Source organism: Crotalus tigris, unplaced genomic scaffold, assembly GCF_016545835.1.
Source record: "Crotalus tigris isolate CLP2741 ecotype Arizona unplaced genomic scaffold, ASM1654583v1 scf7180000017743.441908, whole genome shotgun sequence".
Classification (NCBI taxonomy): Eukaryota; Metazoa; Chordata; class Lepidosauria; order Squamata; family Viperidae; genus Crotalus; species Crotalus tigris.
The window spans coordinates 54,085-79,442 of NW_024096610.1; the positions used below are offsets into that span (position 1 = coordinate 54,085).

At 38.5% G+C, this 25,358-nt stretch overlaps 1 protein-coding gene across 3 annotated transcripts in view; it reads right to left on the reverse strand.

The window, feature by feature from the left end:
- Positions 1–8,430, reverse strand: part of MSH6 (mutS homolog 6) — a 34,330-nt gene extending 25,900 nt beyond the window's left edge. For 2 of the 3 annotated variants that reach the window (XM_039340281.1, XM_039340280.1), the window contains exons 1-2: positions 8,063–8,430; positions 348–550 (exon numbers count right to left, since the gene is read on the reverse strand). In XM_039340281.1, the coding sequence (XP_039196215.1) occupies positions 348–550; positions 8,063–8,226 (367 nt within the window). In that variant the 5' untranslated portion in view covers positions 8,227–8,430. Of the gene's footprint in view, positions 1–347; positions 551–7,557; positions 7,715–8,062 lie in introns of all 3 variants that reach the window. The other variant, XM_039340282.1, reaches the window with a different exon arrangement.
- Between the last annotated feature and the right edge of the window lie 16,928 nt (positions 8,431–25,358).

The following is a 25,358-nucleotide window of genomic DNA, read 5'->3' on the forward strand; positions in this document are numbered from 1 at the left end:
ACTTGGGCAAAGCTGATTCTTCCAGCTTCCAAAGCTCTAAAAGGCAGCTCATTTGTGATGTGTCACTGGAAACATCTTTATGAAGCACTATGGGTGATCCCAATTCCTTACCTTAATCCAGTGTTCAGGCAACCAACTCATTCAGCAGTTCCTCTTTTCACAATTATTGATGAAAAGCCAATAAGCCAGAGCCATCTACAGTTTGCCATGCTTCCCAGGAAACATCTCATACCTTTTTCCCAATTAAAGAACCAATTTTTTTCTTTGTATGTCAGCTATCAAAACAACAGCATTAAGTGTAAAGATATCTAACTTCAGCCGTAATATTCTGTTACTGCATCTCTTACCTTTATATGGTCTTATGTATCTAATGCTAACCCAGCCCCTTGAAGGGTCATCCTCAAAAAACTGTACATGGATACGCGATGCTCTTCCTCTCCCCCTAAAAAGGGATCCTTCGGTTGGGTGTGCATACACAAGGCATGGCCACCATGGGTAGCCTTCAAGTTTGGCCCAAACTAAATCACCCGGTGAAAAGTCACTGAAGTCACTGCAAAAAAGGAGAAAAATAAGTGTAAATTTAACATTGGCTTGCAACTCTTTAAAGCATTTGAATGTTTTTTTCTAGGATTGCGTAGCTGCTCTCTGCCAATGCTACATGATTCTGTGAAATTACATGGCTCCTTTAAAGATTTGTAGACAAATGTGCCTTTGCACATTCCAAAGCATCTTTCAGAATTGTATCTATGCAATATCTGTAAATAAAAACATTAAATGACTTTATTTTTGTTAGTTAAGGATTAGGGATTGGAGTTTACAGGTCCTATTTTTGATAAAAGTGACTATGTTTTCTTAAAATCATTAAAGTAGAATGATAGTTTCTAGTTTAGAAACTAAAGTATAATAATATTCCAGATCACCTGAAATTTTCTAAGATTATGACTCCAAATGAAACAATTCTGTTAAGTCCTCAGCATTCATAACTTAGGAGCAAAGATCCCTTTTAATTATTTTTCACATCTGGTTTTTGCTTCTTTCTATCCTTATTTTTCTCCCAATGTAGCTTTTTGCATTTAGTGCAAGGTCATGCTAATATATCCCAAAACAACATTCACCTTTTTAGGAGCTGGCACATGTTCAACTTTTTCATGCTGCTGGCACATGTTCAACTTTTTATCTAGTAGAGCACCCAGCTCCTGCCAAGCTAGGCCTCTTTACCTTATATTCATTTCATTTTTCCTAACCAGTTGTCAAAGACTCCATTGTTTCCTTTAAATTTTATTTCAGTTAACTACTCAAGTCTGCCTAGATCTTTTTGAATTTCCTTTCTCTTCTAAAGTGTTTGCCACTTCTCCTAGTTTGTACTGTATTATATGTAAGTTTGGTAATTATCCCCTCAGTCTCATTATCCACTTCATTAATAAAAATGTTGAATAGCATTTTGCTCTGTGGTACTCCATAATAAAGGCATTTATGAGTATTCTCTGGGTGTGATCATTTAGGCAATTATGAATCAATCTAACAGTTTTATCATACAGCACAGACTTTATCAACAGATCAGAATAAAGATTTATCAAGCCTTACTGAAATATAGTGAAGCCCTGGTACTTTAATTTCAGCTTATAAAAGAGCTTCAGTCAGAGCTACACTACAAGTGTAACTCCACAGTGAATTAGTGTTAAACCAAAGCTTACCAGCAGAAACCAATAATGTAACCACACAAAGCGGGAAATGGTCCAGGTGAACAAAGTTTATTATTAGCATACTAAAACACTATCCCTAAATAATTAGAGGAGTAATATAGAGATCGTACTAAGATTATGGGATGGAACATGCTACATGCAATTGTACATGCAGTAAGTAAACCCAGGAAATGGCAAATAATCCATGAATGAAATTGTAATCTTATGCTTCCTTGTGAAAACAGTATAAAAGCCTAATGTAAGTCTCATTCAGAGCCCCCCCTTTTTTTGCTGAAATTTCAGCATAAGTGCCCCTTCGCTTCTGCACAGAAATAAAGTGTTTGAATTTCACTTTCCTTTACTCTGTGAATAATTGGCCCATTGTGCCAGATAAACAAACTCAGCGTTGGCACTTGGTCATCAATAGAAATATCTAATATGCCAAAAGTGAAATTTTTATATTCAATAAAAACAATTTTATTATGCTAACATGTTTCATTTTGCCTTTTGAGGTATACTCAAGAAGCAGGTAGAAACTGTGGTTGGAGGGGCTTGTACAGATTGAAAAGGGTATTGGAAGAATATCTGAAAGACGGTGAAGAAGATGTACTGAAGCTAGTATATCATGCATATAAAGCAAGAATTGAGAAGACAGCAAAGCTTTACTTGGAACAGCTTACATCCTGCAATAATACCTTTAACACCATCAAACAATACCTGCTTATCCCAAGTTCACTGGATAGGTGGATGAAAATGCCAAATCCAGTCTAAACACCTGGCTGCCTGTACAACCAACCATAAAAATGCCAAATCCAATCTGAACATTTAGCTGATTTAGCAGCAGCAGCAATAGTAGTAAATGTGGCAACAGATATATGGCCTCTAGAGTCAATTTTTTAATTAACTTTCAGCCAATTTCACTGTATACATGAATAATAAAGGGTTTATTATTATTAAACATGTATAATCTGACTATCTAAATCATACATGTCAAACTCGCAACGCCACGTGACATCGCAGGACATATCAGAACTTTCCCCCCATTGCCAGCAATGGGGTGAGCACGATTTCAGTGTGATGCATCCGGCTCACAGGCCGGCAGTTTCATGTGCCTGATCTAAATTATATGCTATAAAAGCAAAAATAAAATACAAGCTACTCTTTTCTCCAAAAACATATAACTAACTGATGTCAACATAGTATACTTTTCATAGTACCTAAATATTCATACAAGCCATTAATCCTATCATTCTAGAAATACAAAATCCATTTTTGCTCTCTATTTTCCTCTTCTCTAACTTTCTTAGATGGCAACCCTGTACTTGGCTGTAATTAAAAATATTCAGTTACCAAATGGTGAAGTTGTGTGCTCTCACACGGGTAACCATTCAAAACAGACAATAAAAATGCTAAGAAGGAAACAAAAACATCAGAATATATTCTTTCCACAGCCTAAACCTAGATGAGCAGCGATTGATGCCCAGCAATCAAGCAGAAAACAATACCTTAAACAAGGAACTACCAAGGACAAAATCACAATCCCCACTGATACTGGCAAAATAAGCTACTTTATATAAACCCCATACTCACTCTCCTAATTAGTTGGGTAATGAAATGTCTGCAAACAACCAACCTCAGAGAATACCAAGGATTCCAGAGCTTCATATTAATTGTGAGAGAGATTTGTGTGCATTTTTATTTTCAATGATTATTAATAATAAACAGACCAAACCAGATAAACTTTTAGAAAATGTTTTTAATAAATAAGGTCTCTCTGAAATTTAATTTGTGGATTTGTTTTATTTTATAATTTATATTTGTTCATAATTTTTCACAGAATCTATTTAATTTGAAAAGTTGAAGAAAAATGAATACAATAAAGCCTATGTATCAAATGGCCTTAGTTGCACTACTGATAGTAATGAGATACAAAAGCCCAGGGTGTTTTTGTGCAGAAAAATTCTTGCATAAGAAAGAATGAATAAGAGCATCTGATGTCTCTCAGTTACCAATCAATCAATCAATCAATCAATCAATCTTGAAGCATCCAATGAAGTGGCTGATCAGTTGAGACAAAAAAGAATTCCTACACAATTGTAGAGCTTTTAGTAAATTCATGTGTACTAGAAATGCTTGAGCATTCTTCTGTGGACTTGAAATTATTTTATGATGTAATATACTAAAACAGTTTATATTTTATAGCTTATATTTCTTTTAACAGTTTGGAGCAGTATCATCAGTATGCAGTTCAGTATGCAACCAGGTGAAACTTCAGACACTTATCAATGAAGCCAACTCCTGTTTTATTTATTATATACAAGCTGATGTCATCAAAAAATAACTCCTATTTTCAAAGTTCCTTCTGAAAACTATGACCATCAACATTTTAGAAACTATTTTTTAAAAATGGGGGAGGGGGGACATCATCTGACTAGCTAGAACACAGAAAAAAGTACCAAAGGAGATAAAATAGTAAAATAAGCAATTATGGAAATAAGGTCAGCAAAATGCAAAGTAAATCCCAAAGAGTAAAGGACCTCCAATTCCTTGACATGCACTGCAATGCTCCTTAGAAAAAGTGTCATAGCCAGGAAGGAACCAAGGACCTTCAGGATCTCAACCCTACTTCATCCAATACCTTGCATACATATTCATTTGGCAGAGGCTATGGTATTCCCTAATTTTCTTGTTCAAACTTAACAATAGCCTTCATATTGAAATATGAATAAATAAGTTTAATTTTAACTTGCCTATCTTTTAAATGTCATTATATTGCTATTAATTTGATATTTGTATTTCAATCATATATCATAGATTTTAAAATACAGGTAGTCCTCGATTTACAAGTTAATTTAGTGATCGTTCAAAGTTACAACGGCACTGAAAAAAGTGACTTATGACCATTTTTCACTTACAAGCACTGCAGCATTCCCATGGTCATGTGATCAAAATTCAGATGCTTGGTAACTGACTCGTGACAGTTGCATTGTTGCAGGATCATGTAAACACCTTTGTAACCTTCTGAGAAGCAAAGTTAATGGGAAAGCCAGATTCACTTAACAACTACTATTTTTCACTTAACAACTGTGGCAAGAAAATGGGGCAAAACTCACTTAACAAAAGTCTCACTTAGCAACATAAATTTTGGGCTAAGTTGAGGACTACCTGTAATTCCTTTATGTTGTAAGAAGCATGGGAACATCATGTGCAGAAAATGAGAGCCTCAAGGAAGAAAAAAAAACTATGTATCTCTAAACAGTAAGAAAAATAAACTGCTTGAGCATGCATTCCTATGTTAATAATAGTATTAAAACAGATGGCTGTCCCTTTTTTGTTTATTCTGCTGCTGAACCTAAAATAATAGGAAATCTTACTAGAAGATGTAAGCCAGACATGTCAAACTCAAAGATTATCACCAAATCAATTGAGACACTTAGCAAGGAGATTGCCAGTGCGAAAGCCTAAGTGGGACATTCCAAAGTAAATGATCTGGTAGAGTCACAGTATGCACCTACAGCAAAAGATGATTAGCTGAACTCCAACACAGAATTACTATGTGAATCAAAAAGAAAGTTTTGGATGGGGTGTGGGAGGTACCTCTTATCTGCAGCTGCTCTTCTTATTAGGCTCTTATTGATACTTAACTTACAGCTATCTGGAGGCATCTCTTCCTTGCTTGAAGGCATCATGGTAGTACAGATAGTGTTCGACTTACAACCACAATTGAACCCAAAATTTCTGTTGCTAAGCAAAACATTTAAGTGAATTTTGACCCACTTTACAACCTTTCTTGCCACAGTTAAGTGAATCACTGCAGTTGTTAACACATTTGTTAAGTGAATCTGGTTTCCTCATTGACTTTGCTTATAAGAAGGTTGCAAAAGTTGATTGCATGACCGCAGGACACTGGAACCGTCATAAATATGAGTCAGCTGCTAAGCACCTGAATTTTGATCATGTGACCATGGGGATGCTGAAATGGTCATAAGTGTGAAAAATTGTCATAAGTCACTTTTTTCAATATTGTTGTAACTTTGAATGGTCACTAAATGAACTAAATCAAGGGACTACCTATATAATAGCTTGGTCCTATGTGGGAATGGATAGGTAAAGCATACTGCTTACCTAGGAGAAAATTATTTAGTGTGATTTATGTCTAGGACCAGCATAGTATTGCATTTTATTTCATTGTCCATTCTTTATTCATTTCTGTGGCAGAAATAAAGGAATCAATTTTTTGTGTGCCACTGATTACTTCAAATGCTTCAAATCACAGTTGGAGAGGACAAGCTTGCTGTCAGAACCCTGTCTTTCTATGGGAATGGGGCCTTTTGTTCTTTTTCGGGTTCTGCCATTCTTCTGGGGGGAGGGGGAAGCTTGGGGTAGCTAGTGTATTTCCTTTGCTTTGTTCCTTGCTCTATCCTCTTTGATGGTTCTTTCTCGGGGTGAGAATGGAATATGCTTCCGGCCATCTGCCTTATCTCCAGGCACAGAAGAGGCACGGAGACCTAATAGCTTTGGAAGCAGCACCTTATCACTCCATTCCCACATTTTCACACCTGCGGACTGCCCATTTGAACCATCCGGATGGACAGTTGGCGTGGGGTTTTCATTTGACTCTTTTGACATTGATTCCTGTGGGAAATCCTCAGATCCTGCCTTCTACTACTACTGACACCTTCCAATAAAAGTTCCTTTTGAAATGATGTTCATTTCAAGATTTCTGCTTTCTTGGGAAGCTTAATTGAGGCAGGTCCTTACACTTGGAATTAAGAATGAATGAATATCCATATCATATTCCCTATTTATGGTTTACACAGAGTGGCCAGAGATTTGAAGCAACTATCCTGGTGTAGATGATTTCAAATAGAAAAAAAATGTTCATTAAAATTCCACTTCAAGTACAAACGTTCAATAAAACTGTTCCCATCTTTGCTCTCGCTCCCTAAACTATCATGACACGTTGGGGGACTTGGCTGGATACAGCCATGTATTATTTCACTAAGTATGCTTCTTTGCAGCAGACAATTAAATAATTTGACTGTTACATATTTTCCTCCATCAAGATTGTGCAAGATTCCTTCTCTGAAACTTTGGGTAGAAATTTAGGAGATACAAGACCTAACTACAGTGGATTAACAAGAGCAATCACCTGCCTTGAAACTGTAGAAATGGAATTTAGTGATGCACTAAACATTGTAAAGTGATTTAAGGCAAGCAAATATATATATATATATAAAAATAAAAATATATAAATATTCATTCTAAAAAAAGAGAACAGATTTTTTCATTTCATAGCAAATAGCTTTCAAATAACATTCAATGAATTCTAAACCTCCCATTCCTGTTAACTCAATGCTAGGCAGATTATGACTTGAAAAACATTAATCAGGCAAATTATACTACAATCATGCAACATATTTGGCAGTGGTTTCTACTGCTTCTGCCTAGAGCTGAGTGACTCCCCTGAAGTTATCCAACTAGTTTGTTGTTAAACTAGAACTCATATACTCATAACTTACCTGATTTCTAGTCCATTGCCTATAAGCACAACATCAAATTGGCTCTTAGGCTAGATCACTTTATATTACACTTTTCCATTAAATTTACTTTAAAAACTTACAAGATGACTATTTTAAAAAATAGTAAACTGTACAGTACCACTTATCTCAAAAGCTACACTGACACTTGTCCCAAAGATGTTTTTTCAAGAGGCAACTGGACTTCGTTTTTCTTTGAAGACATTTCGCTTCTCATCCAAGAAGCTTCTTCAACTCTTAAAAAAAGCACATTTGGGACAACAATGACTGGATGACTGAGACTCTCCATAGACATTTAGCTATACATTGACACTTGTTGCATTACCATGCTCTACCTTTTATTCTAATGAAATGCACACAATCGATGTGCACACAAATACCGCCAGGTCAACCCATTCGTTCATTGCTGAATTGCAAGTTTGTCCTCTGCAGGTGTGATGTGAAGCAATTTCTACTGTATTCAAGGAGGCGCAAAATTTGATTCCTTGATTTCTGCCACAGAAATGAAGAACGGACAACGAAATAAAATGCGATACTAGGCCTAGACAAATCTCACTGAATAATTCTCCCCTTAGATAAGCAGTGCGCTTTACTTGCCCATTCCGGCATAGGGCCAAGCTATATTACCACGGTGCCCTCCAGCAACGAATAAAAGGCTCTTGCAAGTTAAGTGTCAACGAGGGCCTAGCATGAGCAGCTGCCGATAAGAGACCCCTCCCCCGCCCCAAAACTCCATTGGGACGGAAGCTGCTTAAGGCCTAGGTGGGAAAGCCCGGGAAAAGAAGCGGGCCTCGCAGAAGGCCTCGGCTGCTTTTCCCCTGGCGCTGGATCACAGCTCACCAATCCGCCGGCAGAGCTGGCGTCCTGCCCTGGCTGCTACTAGAGGCACTGGCCGAAACCTGGGGACGACCCTCGGCGTCGCTTGTGGGGCTGCCGCTGCCGCCGTCATCATTCTTCTCCGCAGGCTTTGAGAAAAACGTTAGGAGGCTGCTCTGGCGGGACATGGCGGCGGCTGGAGAAAACGACGCGCCGCAGCCAAGAAGACGAGGCGAGCAGTTTTACGTCTCCCCTCCTCCGTCACACTGGCTGAGCAACGCGCGAAATCTGCGACCCCGCCCAGTCAGCTCCGAGGGACCGTCCCAGCGCAGTTCCGGGCTAAGAAAGAACCCGCCTTTTGCCCTACTTGGAAGCTCAGTGCTGTGGCTGCAGCCCGAGCGGGAAACCCTCCCAGTGACGGTTTCTCTAGCTGTGCGGGAATGGAAGGACTCTTTTAGAAACCGAGAGCCGAGAAGAATGAGTCCTTCCGGGTTAGGAATAATTAGCTTAATCGGGAGTACTGTTCTCTAATATGTCTTCTCGTTGGATTGGTCTACGATTCTCATAATCTGCCTTTCCGCCTGCCTGGGCCATAACGGCGAGCGTTGTAAGGCATTTCACCCAGTAGCAGGAAAACAGTTCAACAGCAAAATGCATTTCGGACCGTTATTACCGCAGGAATGAAACAGTATAGGGGTTCTTTCTTCAAGCAGCGACGTGAGAAAAGAGCTCCTCTGGTGCCAGTCTCTGGTCTTTTTACAGTGGTTTTGAAGACAGTTTATTGCCTCCACACAAAAAGGCTGCCGTTAACAAAGGAATCGAGAGTACCCACCAACATTCGCATTTATAATCTTGTGGAAAACGAAAAGGACTTTTACGAATTCCAAAGGGTGAAACAGGTTTATTTTGCGCAAGGTTCAGAAGCAATTAGAGATAGACAATTCTGAACAGGGGGGTGGTTCCAAACTATAATCTTTTATAGCTCTCCACTTTTTAACGAACAAAGGGAGCATTCATGGAATCTTACATTGTATATCATTCAGTTTCTCACATGTTAGGTTCATTTCTCATGGGAAGACAATGAAGGCAGTTTTACAATGAAGGCAATTTTACTTATACAATGTTTCTAAATGTGCATTAGGTCAGTTAACACAATTTTTGCTAACACAGCTTTCTTCCAGGAATTATGCAGACCCATCATTTTGCTTTTAATGATTTTTTTCATTATCATTATTATTCTATTCTTCATTTTTATTCTATGTTATTCTATTTCATTCCACTTTATCCCCCCCCCCTTGGAAGTTTTCCAGCTTAAACTTCCATTATTCTACCTCTGATTCAGGATCTTTTGAAGGTACCATTTTATATTCCCATAAGGCTAACATTGTTTCATGTTTTGCAATTAATTGGGCTGTACTTTCTGAGATCCTCCGAATCATGGCTATAAGACAGGGGAGTAAGCAAGGAATTAAAATACATCTTAGAATTAACAAAACTGCTATAACTATGATGGTTTGTAGGCCTGGTAACTTTGGCCATCATCCTGAAAATACGTCTTCCAAGTTAAATCTGTTCTAGGTTTGCACCGGAACATTTGCTAACTTGATCATTTGGTCTGTTATGCCTTTCAATACTTTTCCACTTTCATCTACTTCGATGCAACGGTTTGTTAGGTTGAATTTTCCACATACCCCTCCTTCTTTGGCTAAAAGATAGTCCAGGGCTAACCTATTTGGCATGATATATGTTCTGGATTTCACATTTTCTTTGGCCAATTCAGTTAGTCCCTTCACAGTCTCATTGGTAATTAACTCTACCACTGCTTGTAACCTCATGATCCTGTTGATCATATAAATAGGGGTACGGTATCCATACATTCTATCCTCAGCCCAAGTAGCCGGGCCATAGACTAGGATGATACGGCAAGGTGGCCATTCATTCTTTTGCCAAGTAATTCCTGCGCATTGGGTGTATGCACTTGGTTCCCTTTTTTGTCTTATATTGCCAATTTCATCATATACAGGGACTCCAAGAATTTGCTTAGTTTTTAATGGTAACAGGAAAAATCCTGGTCGAATTATTCCCAATACACAAGGTCCACACCAGTTCTTAGGTAGTTGCCCGTATGCCATTTTTCCGCAAATCCAGTACATTCCATCTGGGGCTAACCAATGGAGACTGGTATTTGTGGGGTCTTTTAGATATGGCATCCCAGGTATGTTAGTAAAGGCATAACGATCCATAGCACTGGTCTTGTTGGTTCCAGACCACCATTTACCATTTTCCCATGTCCCTGTGCATAGGAGGTCACCTACTGCTATGCAAGATTCTGTTTTGTTTCTTGAGTAACATACATGTCCTACCAAGTTGGACGTGAGAGCCCAATCACCATCTTTCCCACTTGTATAGGTTTATTATTTATTTATTTATTTATTTATTTATGAGACTTATATACCGCTTAAATTATTATTTTTATACATTTCTAATACCTTGGTATAATTTAACTCTTGTGCCTCCCATGGCCATCTTTCTCCCATGTTTGTTCCACCACACATGCCTAAAGTATGGGCAATGTCTTCTGCTAACTTAACAAAGGTATTGGTTACATGTCTAGGTACTTCAGGAATATGTAGGTTCTCCATTTCCTCATAATATGACCAAAATAATGATTTTTGTTCTGGTCTTTTGGTTGCACTTATAATTTTGACTTCTATTTCTGACATTGGGTCGTAGCCTTTTGTATCTATTCCTATCCCAAACATTCATTTCTTTCTTTCCCACCTATTTTGTTCCAGGAACCAACTGCCATTCTTGACTGTGAGAGTCACCAAATTACAGTTATCCGTTCCACAGGAATCTGCTTTTGTTTCATTCTTTTCAAACAAGATGTGGTCTATCTCTTTTGGGTCTTGGGCATACCACTTAATACATGACCACCACTTACATTTGACCGCACATCCATGTGGTGGGCACAAGTACTTAATGGTGTGGGATATAGTTGTGAATATGATTGATCCCTCCACAACCATATGTTGGAGTCCAATAATTAGCTGCTTTGCAAACATCAAAGGTGATGCTAAAACTGGTGTGTGGGTTGGATTTCCATTGGGAGATCCCTAAGAGTGCCTGGTCCTTATAGCTAGTTCTTATTCTATGTGTTTTGATTTGTAAGGCCCAACGATCAGGATCAGACTTTGGGTTATAACACTGATATTGGACCCCTTTTCTACAAACTTTATATATAGTTCTATTGTGTGTACAAGAGTCAGGGGAAATATCTTGGCACCTTTCTGGTTTAACTGTATGATAAATCAAAGTCTTGGTTATCTGGTTTCCTTATTTTGTAGTCTTGATACAGTTTTGACAACCTTGGCTTCCCTGTGTTTTTGTTCTTTCTTAGTGTGTGCTACTCAATAATTCTTTATTAGAGGGTTTCTGCTATATTAAATAACTAACAAATATTACGAGCTGTAGAATCCTCATATCTTCCACCATGCGTAGAGAGACAGCTTCCCGGGGTGTTTCAGCAAGGTTGTTGCTGTATTTCTTGTAAATTTCAACACCAAAGGCTTGTCAGTCTTGTCCACCTTGTAGGTTACCAGATCTGCAGGTGCAGCTGCTTTCACTCTACTCCAGTGGATCCAGGACTTTCCTTCCAAGGTTTTCATTGCCAAAGGAGAACACATGACAACAGTATACGGTCCTTTCCATCTTGGGCTCAAGGGATCTGATTTCCAGTGCTTTACCCACACTCTTATCTCCTAGTTTGAACCCATGTGTTGCTGTGACCACAGGAGGGGGTTGTTGTTCCATCATATAATGGTGCAATTTTGAAACAGCCAAATTATGAAGCTGTAACTGATGTAACAATTTCTGTTGATCTACTCCCCCCTTATGGCCCAAGTCCAGCCAGCCTTGACTGTCAGGTTTAAATAGGCAAGGGGGATGGCCAAACATGAGCTCATAAGGACTAAGTTGTAATTTAGTGCGGGGGCCAGTCTGATTGCATACAAAACCATAGGCAAAACATCTGGCCAATATAGATGAGTTTCCAAACAAAATTTGGTAATAAGTGTTTTAATTGTCGGATTAGCCTGTTCCGCTCTAGCAGCTGATTGAGGGTGGAAAGCACAATGAAATCTCCACTTAATTCCTAATGCTTGGGCTAAAGCCTGATTGATTTGGTGTACAAATTCAGGGCCATTATCTGATGAAATCCTAGAAGGGCAACCAAATCTAGGAATAATTTCTTTAAGAAATATTCTGGCAACCTGTATAGCTTTCTTATTTACAGTTGGAAATGCTTCAATCCATCCTGAATAGGTGTCAATTATAACTAACAATGCTACATATTTCTTACTTCTAGGCATATCAGTAAAATCAACAACGACATAGTCCATTGGAAAATAAGCGATTGGTTGTCTGCCAGGTGGTATTACTGGTCCTTGGCATGCATTGGTTTGGGCACAAATGGAACATTGAGAACATATTTGTGCTGTTAGCAAAGAAGCAAAGGGAAGATAAAAAAATTGTTCAAGTTGCTGTAATAATGCAGTTTTTCCCAAATGATGTTGCTTGTGTGCCTGAAAAATAAGTGGGCGAGCAAGTGCCAAAGGAACAGCAATACGTCCATTGGGTAGGGTGTACCAGCCTTTAACTAGTTTGGCTTGTACATCGTTGTAATTTTTGAGTTTCCTCCCTCGTATATGTAGGATCAAGTTGTTCTAAGTAAGTGTCTAGATACATGAACCTTGTGATGTCTGATTGGAGAAGGGGACCTTCTAATGCAGCTCTTTTGGCTTCTTTGTCTGCCTTCCTATTGCTCTGAGTAATAAGGCTTGAGTCTTTTTGATGTCCAGGACAATGGATGATTGCAACTTTGGATGGCAATTGTGCTGCCTTGATAAGTCTTTTAATCAAAGTTGCATATTGGATAATCTTGCCTGTGGAATCCAAATATCCTCTCTCTTTGTAGATGGCTGCATGTGCGTGTATAGTCAAAAATGCATATTTACTATCTGTATATACATTTAAAGTCCTTCCTGCTGCTATTTCTAATGCTCTGGTTAGGGCATACAATTCTGTAAACTGTGCACTGGCTTGGCTAGGCAACTGTGCTGACTCTACAGTAGCAGTTTGAGAAACTATTGCGTAGCCAGAGTATCTACATTCTTGATCCATAAAGCTAGATCCATCCGTAAACCATTGACAGTGGATTATGCAAGGGTGGGTCTATAAGGTCAGGTCTGCAAGAATATTGTAGCTCTATTGTTTGCATGCAATTATGAACAGGCATAGTTGAATCAGGTATTGGCATTAAAGTTGCTGGATTTAGAGTTGAGCACTGTTGCAGTGTAACTTGTGGATTTTCTAATAAAAGAGCCTGTATCTTATGCATTCTCTGATTACTGATCCATAAATGTCCTTTATTGTCAATGATTGTCTGCAAGGCATGACTAGTATAAACAGTCACTGGAGCTGAAAAGGTTAACTTGTTTGCCTCCTGCAGTAACAACATAACTGCGGCCAGAATTTTTAAACATTGAGGCCAACCTTGGGAAGCAATGTCGAGTAGCTTTGACAGATAAGCGACCGGGCAATTCCAACTTCCCTGTTTTTGGGTAAGGACTCCTAAAGCTACATTTTGTCTTACATCCACATAAAGTGAAAATGGCTTAGATATATCAGGTAGTCCTAGGGCTGTGGCTGTGGTGAGAGCCTGTTGTAGGTTTTTCATAGCTTGGGTTTGTTCCTGTTGCCACAGAAGAGGTTCTTTTTCTGGTCCCCTTAAAACTTGGTATAATGGTTTAGCTATGAGAGCGAAGTTAGGAATCCAAATTCTACAGAAGCCTGTAATTCCCAAAAAGGCTCAAACTTCCTGTTTTGTTTGGGGGATGGGAATCTATAACACAGCTTGCTTTCTCTGGGAGCCCAAAGTTCTTTGTCCTTGTGATAGTTCATAGCCTAAATAAATTACAGTCTTTTGAACTAATTGTGCTTTCTTTGTGGATGCTCTATAACCACAGTCTTGTAACAATTGGAGGAGTCTGAATGTGTTTTCAAAGCAATCCTCCCTGCTTTGGCCAGTTACTAGAACATCATTGACATATTGAAGGCAACAATCCTCTTGTCTGACTAACTTCAGATAAGCAAGATCTTGGGCTAGGGCTTGACCAAAGCACGTTAGCGAATTCTTAAAGCCTTGTGGTAGCCTGGTCCAGGTGTATTGAGTTTTAACCTGTGTTTTTGGATTAGCCCATTCAAATGCAAAGATTGGCTGACAACTCTCAGCTAAGGGTATTGTAAAAAATGCATCCTTTAAGTCTACAACTGAAAACCATTTAGCAGATGCAGGTATTGTGCTCAAAAGAATATATGGATTAGGAACAGTTGCGTATAGGGTTAAGGTCAAATTATTCACGGGGCGTAAATCCTGTGCTGGTCTCCACTGTCCATGAGGCTTACAAACAGGTAGAATTGCAGTATTCCAGGGTGACTGAATTTTTCTAATGATTTTTGCTACCAAGTATTTTTGGATTAATTCTTGGATGGCAACTACAGCTTCTGGAGTACAATATCGTTGGGGTACCCTAACAGGATATGCTTGTGGCTTTAGCTCTACAATAACAGATGTGGCATATTTTGCAAATCCAGTGGGATTATCCTCTGCCCACAGGAGTGGGACATTAAATTGCTGCCAATTAGAATTTCCCATTTCCTTTCCTGTTTCTGTTACTATCATTAAATGCCATATTTCTTCCACTGGGTGGCGACTTGCATTAATTGTTTTCCATGGTCAAAAGAAATGGTCACTTTCAGTTTGGTGAGTAAATCTCTGCCTAATAACGGAATGGGACATTCGAGTGCGTATAAAAACTGATGTTTAATGACTCCTTGTCCCACTTGGCATGTTAGGGGTTCCAGGAGTGGTCTGATTTGAGTTTCTCCAGATACTCCCTGAATTTGAATGGTCTGCTTTGATTGCTTGCCAATAGATTTATTTAGGACAGATCTGGTGGCTCCCGTGTCAACTAACATCGGGACAACCTGTCCTCCCACCCGTATTTTAACAATGGGCTCTGGGGGTGGGGCTATAGAACCCTGTCCTCTTCAGTCTTCCCATTCCATGTCAGCTAAGCCAATCATGTTTTCTTCTCTTTTCTCTGTCTGATTGGGATAAACTGGATGCCCTATTCCTTTGAAGCTTTTCCTGTAGCTTCTCTGGAAAGTCCCTCTAATCCTCTTCCTCCCCTTCCTCTTCCATACTGGCGAGATTGTCCCCTGGGTTGGCCATTCCTCTGGGGGCACTCCCTTTGCCAGTGTCCTTCCTGTCTACAGATGGCACATTGGTTGGGTTCGATATTCATCCCTCCCAATGCCACGGCTAACATTTCAACTTTCTTTTTCTCTTTCTGATCTGATTTGCATTCCTCCTCCCTGTCATGATTACGGAACACCTTTTGGGCTATCTCCATAATCTCTGCTATATTCTTGCCTAATGCACCTTCTGTCCATTGTAACTTTTTCCTTATGTCTGGGGCACTCTGGGTAATAAATCTTTCAATTAGGAGCAGGCGGTTTTGAGCCGTCTCCATATCAAGACCTGTATTTACTTTGTAAGCTTTTATCAGTCGGCTGAGAAAAGCAGTCGGCGTTTCATTTTTTTCCTGCCAAACATTAGTTACAGCAGAATAATTAACTGGATGGATGGCTGCTTCCCTCAAAGCCTCCAAGCATAAAAGCCTATAATTTCACAACAAAGTTTGGAGTTGCAGATTATTTGCATTCCAGTCTGGTCTTTGTTCCACAGCCTCTGTATTTCTGTGTGTCTGATAATTAACTCCTTCCTCTGGGTGTCGTCGGGCAAGAACTTTCATTTTTCCTAATTTATATCTCTCTCTGCCCTCCACATCTAGTAAAGTAGAGATAAGCTGTTGCATATCGTCCCAGGAAGGGTTATGGGTCTGTATAATGTTTGAGAATAAATCTATTATTTCTTGAGGTTTTTCTGAAAATGGTCCAAATTGCTGTCTCCAATTAAGGAGATCAGTGGTTGTAAAGGGAACATATTGAAGCATTGAAATATTGGTGTTGTCTGGTCCAGGGACCAACACTTCTCTTAGAGGGGCTATATTTTCTTCTGTTTTCACTCCTGCTTTACTTCTAGTTCGGCTAGAAACTGATGTTTTGCTTTCATCGTTATCCAAGCCCTTATCTTCCTCTTGAATGGTTCCAGCTGCTTTTATTTTTCTTTCCTCACCGGCTTCTGGCTGAAATTGGGTTTTATCTCTTCCAACCAGAGGGGGTGGCATTTGCTGATTTATTCTCCCTTCTTCTCTTCTAGGAAAATAGGGGGGGTCTGGCAATCTCCTCCCTGTCTTCCTGGCTGAAAATCTTAGCTTTTGTTTGAGGCTTGGCTTTTTGGCTTGTCAAATATATCTTAGCACATTCTATCTGACACTTTGCTAACCATCGAGGTCTTTCTGCAATGTTGATCTGCCACTGATTGATATAGGGGTATTGGACCCAATAACCATTTCCAGTCACAATTTGATGAACCCGTGCCACGAGTTCAGGATTCGCCAATCCCTCTTTAGGCCACCCTACGCCCAGAGTGGTCCATTCAGATTCACAGAATTTTTTTAACATGGCTGGATTTGGTTTTGGGTCTGCATAATCCCTAGAAAAACCCTTTTTGAAATTCTTTAACATGCACTGAAGTGGCGTCTGATCAATGCCCTTCTTTGACTGTTTACCTCCCATCTCTCTAATACACTACCATCGACCTGGAGCGCCGGACGTTCCAACGGTCACTCTGCAGGAACTGCGATGGTTTAACCTCCCACACAATCCTACCTATTGAAGGCTTAAGGACGCCGCCTTTGCCTTCTAGGGGTGATCAGTCCCCTCTTCTGATCCAAAAGGGATCAGGTTTCCCCTTTTTACAATACTTGCCTGCAGGCGTGCCAGACTCCTTTGTTGATTTAAGACCTGTCTGTCACCCTCAGTGGATCCTTGACTAGAGTGCTTCGCTGATGGATAAATTCCCTTTCCTCTCGTCGAGTTCTCCCCGTAGACAAAGGCCACGGCGTCGGCGTTGGAGCAATTATCATTAAGAGAGGGTCTCTCCACCAGGGCAATCCATCTGGAAGGTTAAATTCCTATTCCAAAAAGTCCCGGCGGAGTCGCCATAAATCTTGTGGAAAACGAAAAGGACTTTTACGAATTCCAAAGAGTGAAACAGACAGGTTTATTTTGCGCAAGGTTTAGAAGCAATTAGAGATAGGCAATTCTGAACAGGGGGGTGGTTCCAAACTACAATCTTTTTAGCTCTCCCCTTTCTAAGGAACAAAGGGAGTATTCATGGAATCTTACATTGTATATCATTGTTTATCATTGGAACTTGAAGTTCCAAAGGGCAGATCAGGAGACTCAGGCAGAGGCTTCTAAACGAAACAGCACTTTATTCAATCAAATGAAGTTGCTGGGTGGAACATTGCCTGAAGCACAGGCAGCAGTTGTGTTCAGAAGTGCCACATATTGGTCATTCAGATACTTCTTTATATAGGCAGAACCAGCCAATCACAAAGTTATATATGTCAGTACACACAGAATCAGCCAATCACATTTCATTCCTTTTCTACTCTTTTCCTTGTCTCTGGGTCTGTCTATGTGAAATGGCGTTCCTAATGAAAGCTCAGTTTGCAGAAGCAAAATGGCGACAGTTAACAACAAGAATAATTTTTCACCCATTTTTACAAAACCTATATTTCCTGTCTTTTAATTTTGTGATAGAATGATTTTTTAATTAGTTTTTATTGATTTTTTAATACAATTCAATAATGCTTATTCAACAAATGTGTTGTCTGAGTTTATCATTCACTAATGCAAATTAAATTCCTAACCCCTAATTCATTTTTCCAACCATTGATAAAATAAGTCCCAAATTTGAAAATATTCTGTTTCTTCTTTTTCTTTCAACCTCAAAGTAAGTATGTCCATTTCCGCAGTCTAGTATTTTTTTAATTATTTCTTCATCTGGTGGTATTTCTTCATTTTTCCAGTACTGTGCGAATGTAATTCTTGCCACTGTTATAATGTGCAAAATTAAATATACGCTTTGTTTGTCAAGTTTTTCTAGCATTATGCCTAATAAAAAGAGTTCAGTTTTAAAATCTGTACGTTTCCCCAACATCTTTTCTAGACAAATATGTATTTTTGTCCAATATCTCTTTGCTTTAACACATGTCCACCACATATGATAAAAAGTACCTGGTTTATGATTACATTTCCAACATTTATCTGCCATATTTTGTAAACATTTTTGCTAATCTTGCTGGTGGCAGATGCCATCTATAAAACATTTTATATAAGTTTTCTTTAGAAGAGGTTGACATTGTCAGTTCATAATTTCTTTCCCACAGGCTTTGCCATTTCTCTAAGTCTATATTGTATCCAAAATTCTTTGCCCATATAATAATAATAATAATAATAATAATTATGGATCATCACACAGTCAGCCAGATGTTCAGACTGGATTTGGCATCTTGTCTACCTATCGAGTCCTTACCCAGGACCTGGGATAGGCAGATGTGGATGTTTGATGGTATTACAGATATCGTCGCAGGATGGAAGCAGTTCCTAATAAGGCCGCCTTTTGCAATTGACTAATAGCGAATTTGTCAATGCCAATGGTGTTCAAGTGGTGCTCCAGTTGTTTTGGGATTGCACCCAAGGAGCCTATGACTATTGGTACTACCCTTGCTTGCTTTTGCCACAGTCTTTCTATTTCTATTTGTAGGTCTTTGTATTTTGTTATCTTCTCCAGTTCTTTCTCTTCTATTCTGCTGTCTCCAGGCACTGCCACGTCCACTATCCAAACTTTTTTGTCTTTCTTATCGACAATTGTTAAGTCTGGGGTGTTATGTTGCAGGTGCTTGTCTGTTTGAATTCTGAAGTCCCAGAGCAGTTTAATTTTATCATTTTCTATGACTTTCTCTATTTTATGATCCCACCAGTTTTTGCTTACAGGCAAATGATATTTTTTGCAGATCTTCCAATGCACCATTGTTGCTACTTTGTCATGCCGCTGCTTGTAGTCAGTCTGTGCAATCTTCTTGCAACAGCTTACCAAGTGGTCCACTGTTTCTTCAGCTTCTTTGCATAGGCGGCACTTACTGTCTGTTGCTGTCTTCTCAATTTTGACTTTATATGCATCCTGGAACACAGGGGAACTACCAGAGGACTGGAAAAGAGCTGATGTAGTTCCCATCCTCAAAAAAGGAAAAAAAATGGATCCAGGAAATTACAGACCTATCAGCCTGACCTCAATACCTGGGAAGATCCTGGAAAAGATAATCAAACAACGAATCAACGAACACCTAGAGGCAAACAAAGTCATTACTAAAAGCCAACATGGGTTTGTCAAAAATAGATCATGCCAGACAAATCTTATTGCATTCTTTGACCAAGTGACAAAATTAGTGGATCAGAGGAATGCTGTGGACATAATTTACTTGGACTTCAGTAAGGCATTTGATAAAGTAGATCACAACCTACTACTTGACAAGATAGAAAAATGTGGGGTAGACAGAACCACCACCAGATGGATCCGTAGCTGGCTGACCGGCCGTACTCAGCGAGTGGTCCTCAATGGAACTGCATCTATATGGAGGGAAGTGTGTAGTGGGGTGCCCCAGGGCTCTGTTCTGGGCCCAGTACTCTTCAACATCTTCATCAACGATTTGGATGAAGGGATAGATGGGGAACTCATCAAATTTGCAGACGACACCAAGCTGGCAGGAATAGCCAACACTCCAGAAGACAGGCTTCAGATACAGAAGGATCTGGACAGACTTGAACACTGGGCACTAACTAACAAAATGAAATCCAATGGCGAAAAAAGCAAGGTTCTACATTTAGGCAAGAAAAACCAAATGCACAAGTACAGCATAGGTGGCACCATGCTCAATAGTAGTAACTGTGAGAGGGACCTCGGAGTCCTAGTAGACAATCACTTAAATATGAGCCAGCAGTGTGCTGCAGCTGCCAAAAAGGCCAACACAGTGCTAGGCTGCATTAACAGAGGGATAGAATCAAGATCACGTGAAGTATTAATACCACTCTTCAATGCCTTGGTAAGGCCACACTTGGAATACTGCATCCAGTTTTGGTCACCACGATGTAAAAAAGATGTTGAGACTCTAGAAAGAGTACAGAGAAGAGCAACAAAGATGATTAGGGGACTGGAGGCTAAAACATATAAGGAACGGTTGCTAGAATTGGGTATGTCTAGTTTAACGAAGAGAAGGACAAGGGGGGACATGATAGCAGTATTCCAATATCTCAGGGGCTGCCATAAAGAAGAGGGAATTAAGCTATTTTCCAAAGCACCTGAAGGCAGGACAAGAAGCAACGGGTGGAAACTAATCAAGGAGAGAAGCAACCTAGAACTAAGGAGAAACTTCCTGACAGTGAGAACAATTAATCAGTGGAACAGCTTGCCTCCAGAAGCAGTAAATGCTCCAACACTGGAAGTTTTTAAGAAGAGACTGGACAGCCATTTGTCCGAAATGGTGTAGGGTTTCCTGCCCGAGCAGGGGGTTGGACTAGATGACCTCCAAGATCCCTTCCAACTTTACTATTATTATTATTATTATTGTCCTTAAGGCTTGTTCTTGTGCAGCCAGAATTAGTCCCTCGGTCTCTTTCTTCAATTTTCCTGCTTTTAGCCATTGTCAGGTCTTTTTATTATCTGCTTTCCCAGCTATTTTTTTAATTTATTTTTTTATTTAATTTATTTAATTATTTAATTTATTTTAATTTATTGTTTTAATGTATTGGCTATGTAGTCCAACCCCCTGCTCAGGCAGGAAACCCTATACCATTTCAGACAAATGGCTGTCCAGTCTCTTCTTAAAAACTTCCAGTGTTGGAGCATTCACCACTTCTGGAGGCAGATTGTTCCACTAGTTAATTGTTCTAACTGTCAGGAAGTTTCTCCTTAGTTCTAGGTTGCTTCTCTCCTTGATTAGTTTCCATCCGTTGCTTCTTGTCCTGCCTTCAGGCACCTTGGAAAATAGCTTGACTCCCTCTTCTTTGTGGCAGCCCCTGAGATATTGGAATACTGCTATCATGTCCCCCCTTGTCCTTCTCTTCATTAAACTAGACATATCCAATTCCAGCAACCGTTCCTTATATGTTTTAGCCTCCAGTCCCCTAATCATCTTTGTTGCTCTTCTCGGTACTCTTTCTAGAGTCTCAACATCTTTTTTATATCATAGTGACCAAAACTGGATGCAGTATTCCAAGTGTGGCCTTACCAAGGCATTGTAAAGTGGTATTAATACTTCACATAATCTTGATTCTATCCCTCTGTTAATGCAGCCCAGCACTGTGTTGGCCTTTTTGGCAGCTGCAGCACACTGCTGGCTCATATTTAAGTGACTAGGACTCTGAGGTCCCTCTCACAGTTACTACTATTGAGCAAGGTACCCCCTATACTATACCTGTACATTTGATTTTTCTTGCCTAAATGTAGAACCTTACTTTTTTCACTATTGAATTTCATTTTGTTAGATAGCGCCCAGTGTTCAAGTCTGTCCAGATCCTCCTGTATCCTAAGCCTGTCTTCCGGAGTGTTGGCTATTCCTGCCAGCTTGGTGTCGTCTGCAAATTTAATGATTTCCCCATCTATCCCCTCATCCAAATTGTTGATGAAGATGTTGAAGAGCACTGGGCCCAGAACAGCGCCTTGGGGCACCCCACTACATACTACTCTCCATGTAGATGCGGTTCCATTGAGGACCACACGCTGAGTATGGCCGGTCAGTCAGCTATGGATCCATCTGGTGGTGATGCTGTCTAACCCACATTTTTCTATCTTATCATTGTTTCTAGCTTATCATTGTTTCTTTTACTTGTTCGTCTTCCATTTTCAAATTTAATAAAAAAAATTACGCTTTTTCTTAATTATTTTTTTATCAGAGGTTAGTAATATCTGATCAAACAAAATCTGCTCTTCATAAAATCCATACAGTTTAACATCTTTATCATATGTCACTTGTATTTGTAAATGTGACCACCATGATAGATCAATACCCTGATTTTCCATTTCTTGTCTAGATTTTAAGTTCCCTTCAGAGTTCAGAATATATATGCCCATATTTTCTCAAGACTGACTAAATTTGGATGTACAAATGCTTCCATTGTTGAAAGCCATTTTACATTTTATTTTTTCTCATGTTAATAATAATGCATTTCTAATGTAGTGGTTTTGAAAATATTTATGAATTTTATTTTTCACGTACCATAAGAAAGCATGCCAACCGAGTTGTAAATCATGTTCCTCCAAATACATCAATCTTTTGTTTCTGAGGGTTATCTATTTTATCCATGTTAACACTGATGCTTGATAATATAAAACCCACTCTGGCAAACCAAAACCTCCCTTCCCCTATTTTTATAGGTATTGTTTGGAATAAAAGTAGTATTTTTTGGTAATATATTCATTTTCACCATAGCGATTCTTCCTAACATCGACAATTGCAGAGTTTTCCATTTTTCCAAGTCAAGTTTTATTTGGTTTAGTAATTTTATATAATTATCTTCTTTTATCATTGAACATCTTCCTGTCAGGTATATTCCCAAGTATTTAACCTTTTTAACTATTTGTAGTTCTATTTTTTTCTGATAGTTTTTGTTGTTATTGTTTATCGGTAAGATTTTTAACTATCACTTTGGTCCTTTCTCTGTTTATCTCCAATCCTGCTGCCTCTCCAAACTGTTCTATCTTTTCCAATCATTTAGAAACCATCTCCAAAGGCTCCTCTAGGCTAAATACCAGGTCATCTGCAAATGCTTGCAGTTTATAAATTTTGCCTTTTATTTCCAGTCCCTTAATTTCTGACTCCTGTCTAATATTTCTATTTAAAACTTCCAAAGTTAAAATGAATAACAACGGGGATAGTGGACATCCTTGTCTTGTGCCTTTCCTTATATCAAAATTCTCTGTATAGTCTCCATTTACAATCACTTTTGCTTTTTGTTTATGGTATATTGTCTTAGTCATATTTATAAAATTTTGTCCAAAATCCATTGTTTTTAGTTGTTGAATCATAAATTGCCAAGAAACATTGTCAAATGCCTTTTGGGCATCTAGAAATATTAATGCCAGTTGTTTCCCCAGGTGCCTTTCATAATATTCCAATATGTCCATTATAACTCTTAAATTGTTTTTTATTTGTCTCTTTGGTAGAAATCCATTTTGGTCTGGATGTATAAATTTAGTAAAAAAATCTTTTCAGTCTCTCAGCTATTATTGAAGTAAAGATTTTATAATCCACATTTAATAATGATATTGGTCTGTAGTTTTGTGTCAGATCTGAGTCTTCTTTTGGTATCAGAGTAATATTTGCTTCTATCCATGTATTTGGGAATTTGGCCTCCAATAAAAGTTCATCACAAACATCTTTCAAGGGTAAGCTTAGTATATCTTGTAAGTATTTGTAGAACTCTGCTGGTAGCTCATCTGGTCCCAGTGTTTTTTCATTTTTTTTGTCTTTTTATAGCCTCTATTAATTCCATCATTGTTATTTTCTCATTTAACATGGTCTTAAAGTTTTCTGGAATTTTTGGTAAGTTTTTTTCCCTCATATATTGAATCGTTTCCTCCTGTGGAATTTCTTCCAGTTTCTCATAATATTCTTATTATCTTTTTATTGTCTCATTTTTAAATTGTAGACAGCCTTTTTCATCTACTAAATTGCTTATCAATTTTTTCTCCTTCTGTTTTTTAAGTTTGTAAGCTAGCCATCTTCCTGGTTTATTTGCATTTTCAAAAAAAATGTTTTACTCTTTTGATTTGTTGTTTCAGTTATTCTGATTCTATTAAATTTAATTTATGTTTTATTATTTCCATTTGTCTTTTCAATACTTTCTTTTGTTGATTTATTTGTAGTTCTAATTCTAATTTTTTAAATTCTTCCCTTAATAGCACACATTGTTGTCTTTTTTTCTTTATTCTTTTTTGCCATGTATGTTATAGCTATACCTCGAAAATATGCTTTGGGCAAGTCCCATACATTTTGTAGTGTTGAATCTTCTTTTTTATTTTTGAAAAAAAAAATCCATTTCTTTTGTTGCTAATTCTGTAAATTATTTCTCTTTTAATATTGATAGGTTCAAAGTCCATCTTAATTTTTTCTGTATTCCTTTCCATGTCATTTTTAAAGGATTAAGGTTTGTCAAGTACCTAATTCTAACTGAATTTCTCCATGTTAATTCTTAGTTCAGGCATTATCCAAATCATGTCAATTCTAGACCACGATTTATGACTATTCGAGTAAAATGTATATTGTAATTTTTCTGGATTCATTTCTCTCCAAGTATCTTGTACACCAATTTCCTCTATCATGTTGAAAAAAGTCTTAGGCAGTCTCTTTCTTCCTTGTTTTCCTGTTTTGCTACTTTTATAATGTAGTGTCTCATCTACTATTGCGTTAAAATATCCTAGTAGGCAAATATTTTTATATTCTATTTCTGCTATTTTTCTATGAAGATTTTGATAAAATTCTTCTTGTTTGTTATTTGGTGCACATAGTACTACCAAAAGTACCTGTTTTTTATTAAAAAATATTTCCACCATTACAATTCTTCCTTCTTCATCTGAGTAAATCATTTTAGAGTCTATTTTCTCTCTAACATATACAGCTACTATCTTTTGTTGTTGTTGTGCTAATGCATAATAAAGTTTCCCAATTTTTGGATATTCCAAAAGTTTATAATATTGTTTTTATGTGTGTCTCTTGCAGACAAATTATATCAATATTTACTTTCAGACTTCCTGTTCTGGCCAGCAGCGTCATTGGCTGGGAGACTCGGGATGCTGAGCTCTTCAGCTGAGTTTCTTCTTGTTTGGGGACCCTAAATGGGCCAGAAGCCGCCCCGGAGAGGTGGCACTGAAGAAAGGTACTTCCGGGGACCTAGGAGAGATGGCGGTCTCTCCAATCGGTCCAGGAGAAGCCTCCCAGAAACCAACAGAAGAAAGGCTAGCTAACTCTTTGTCTAGCCATAGCTGTAAGCTATGGAAGTCAAAAAACTCTACTTAAACTGATTGTAAACAGTGTGTTTGAAGCTGGGTAAGAAATATTTTTCTCTATCCTACTTATTTTCCTGAAAAAAAAAGAACTCCCAAGGAGCAAAAATACCTCCGAGAGTGAAAAAAGGGGAGGGATTTCCCCCCCTTTTTTGGTCATTGGAAGCGGCGAATTTAACTCTTTAAGGAGAAAAAGAAAACTGAAAAATGATCCAACACTGACAT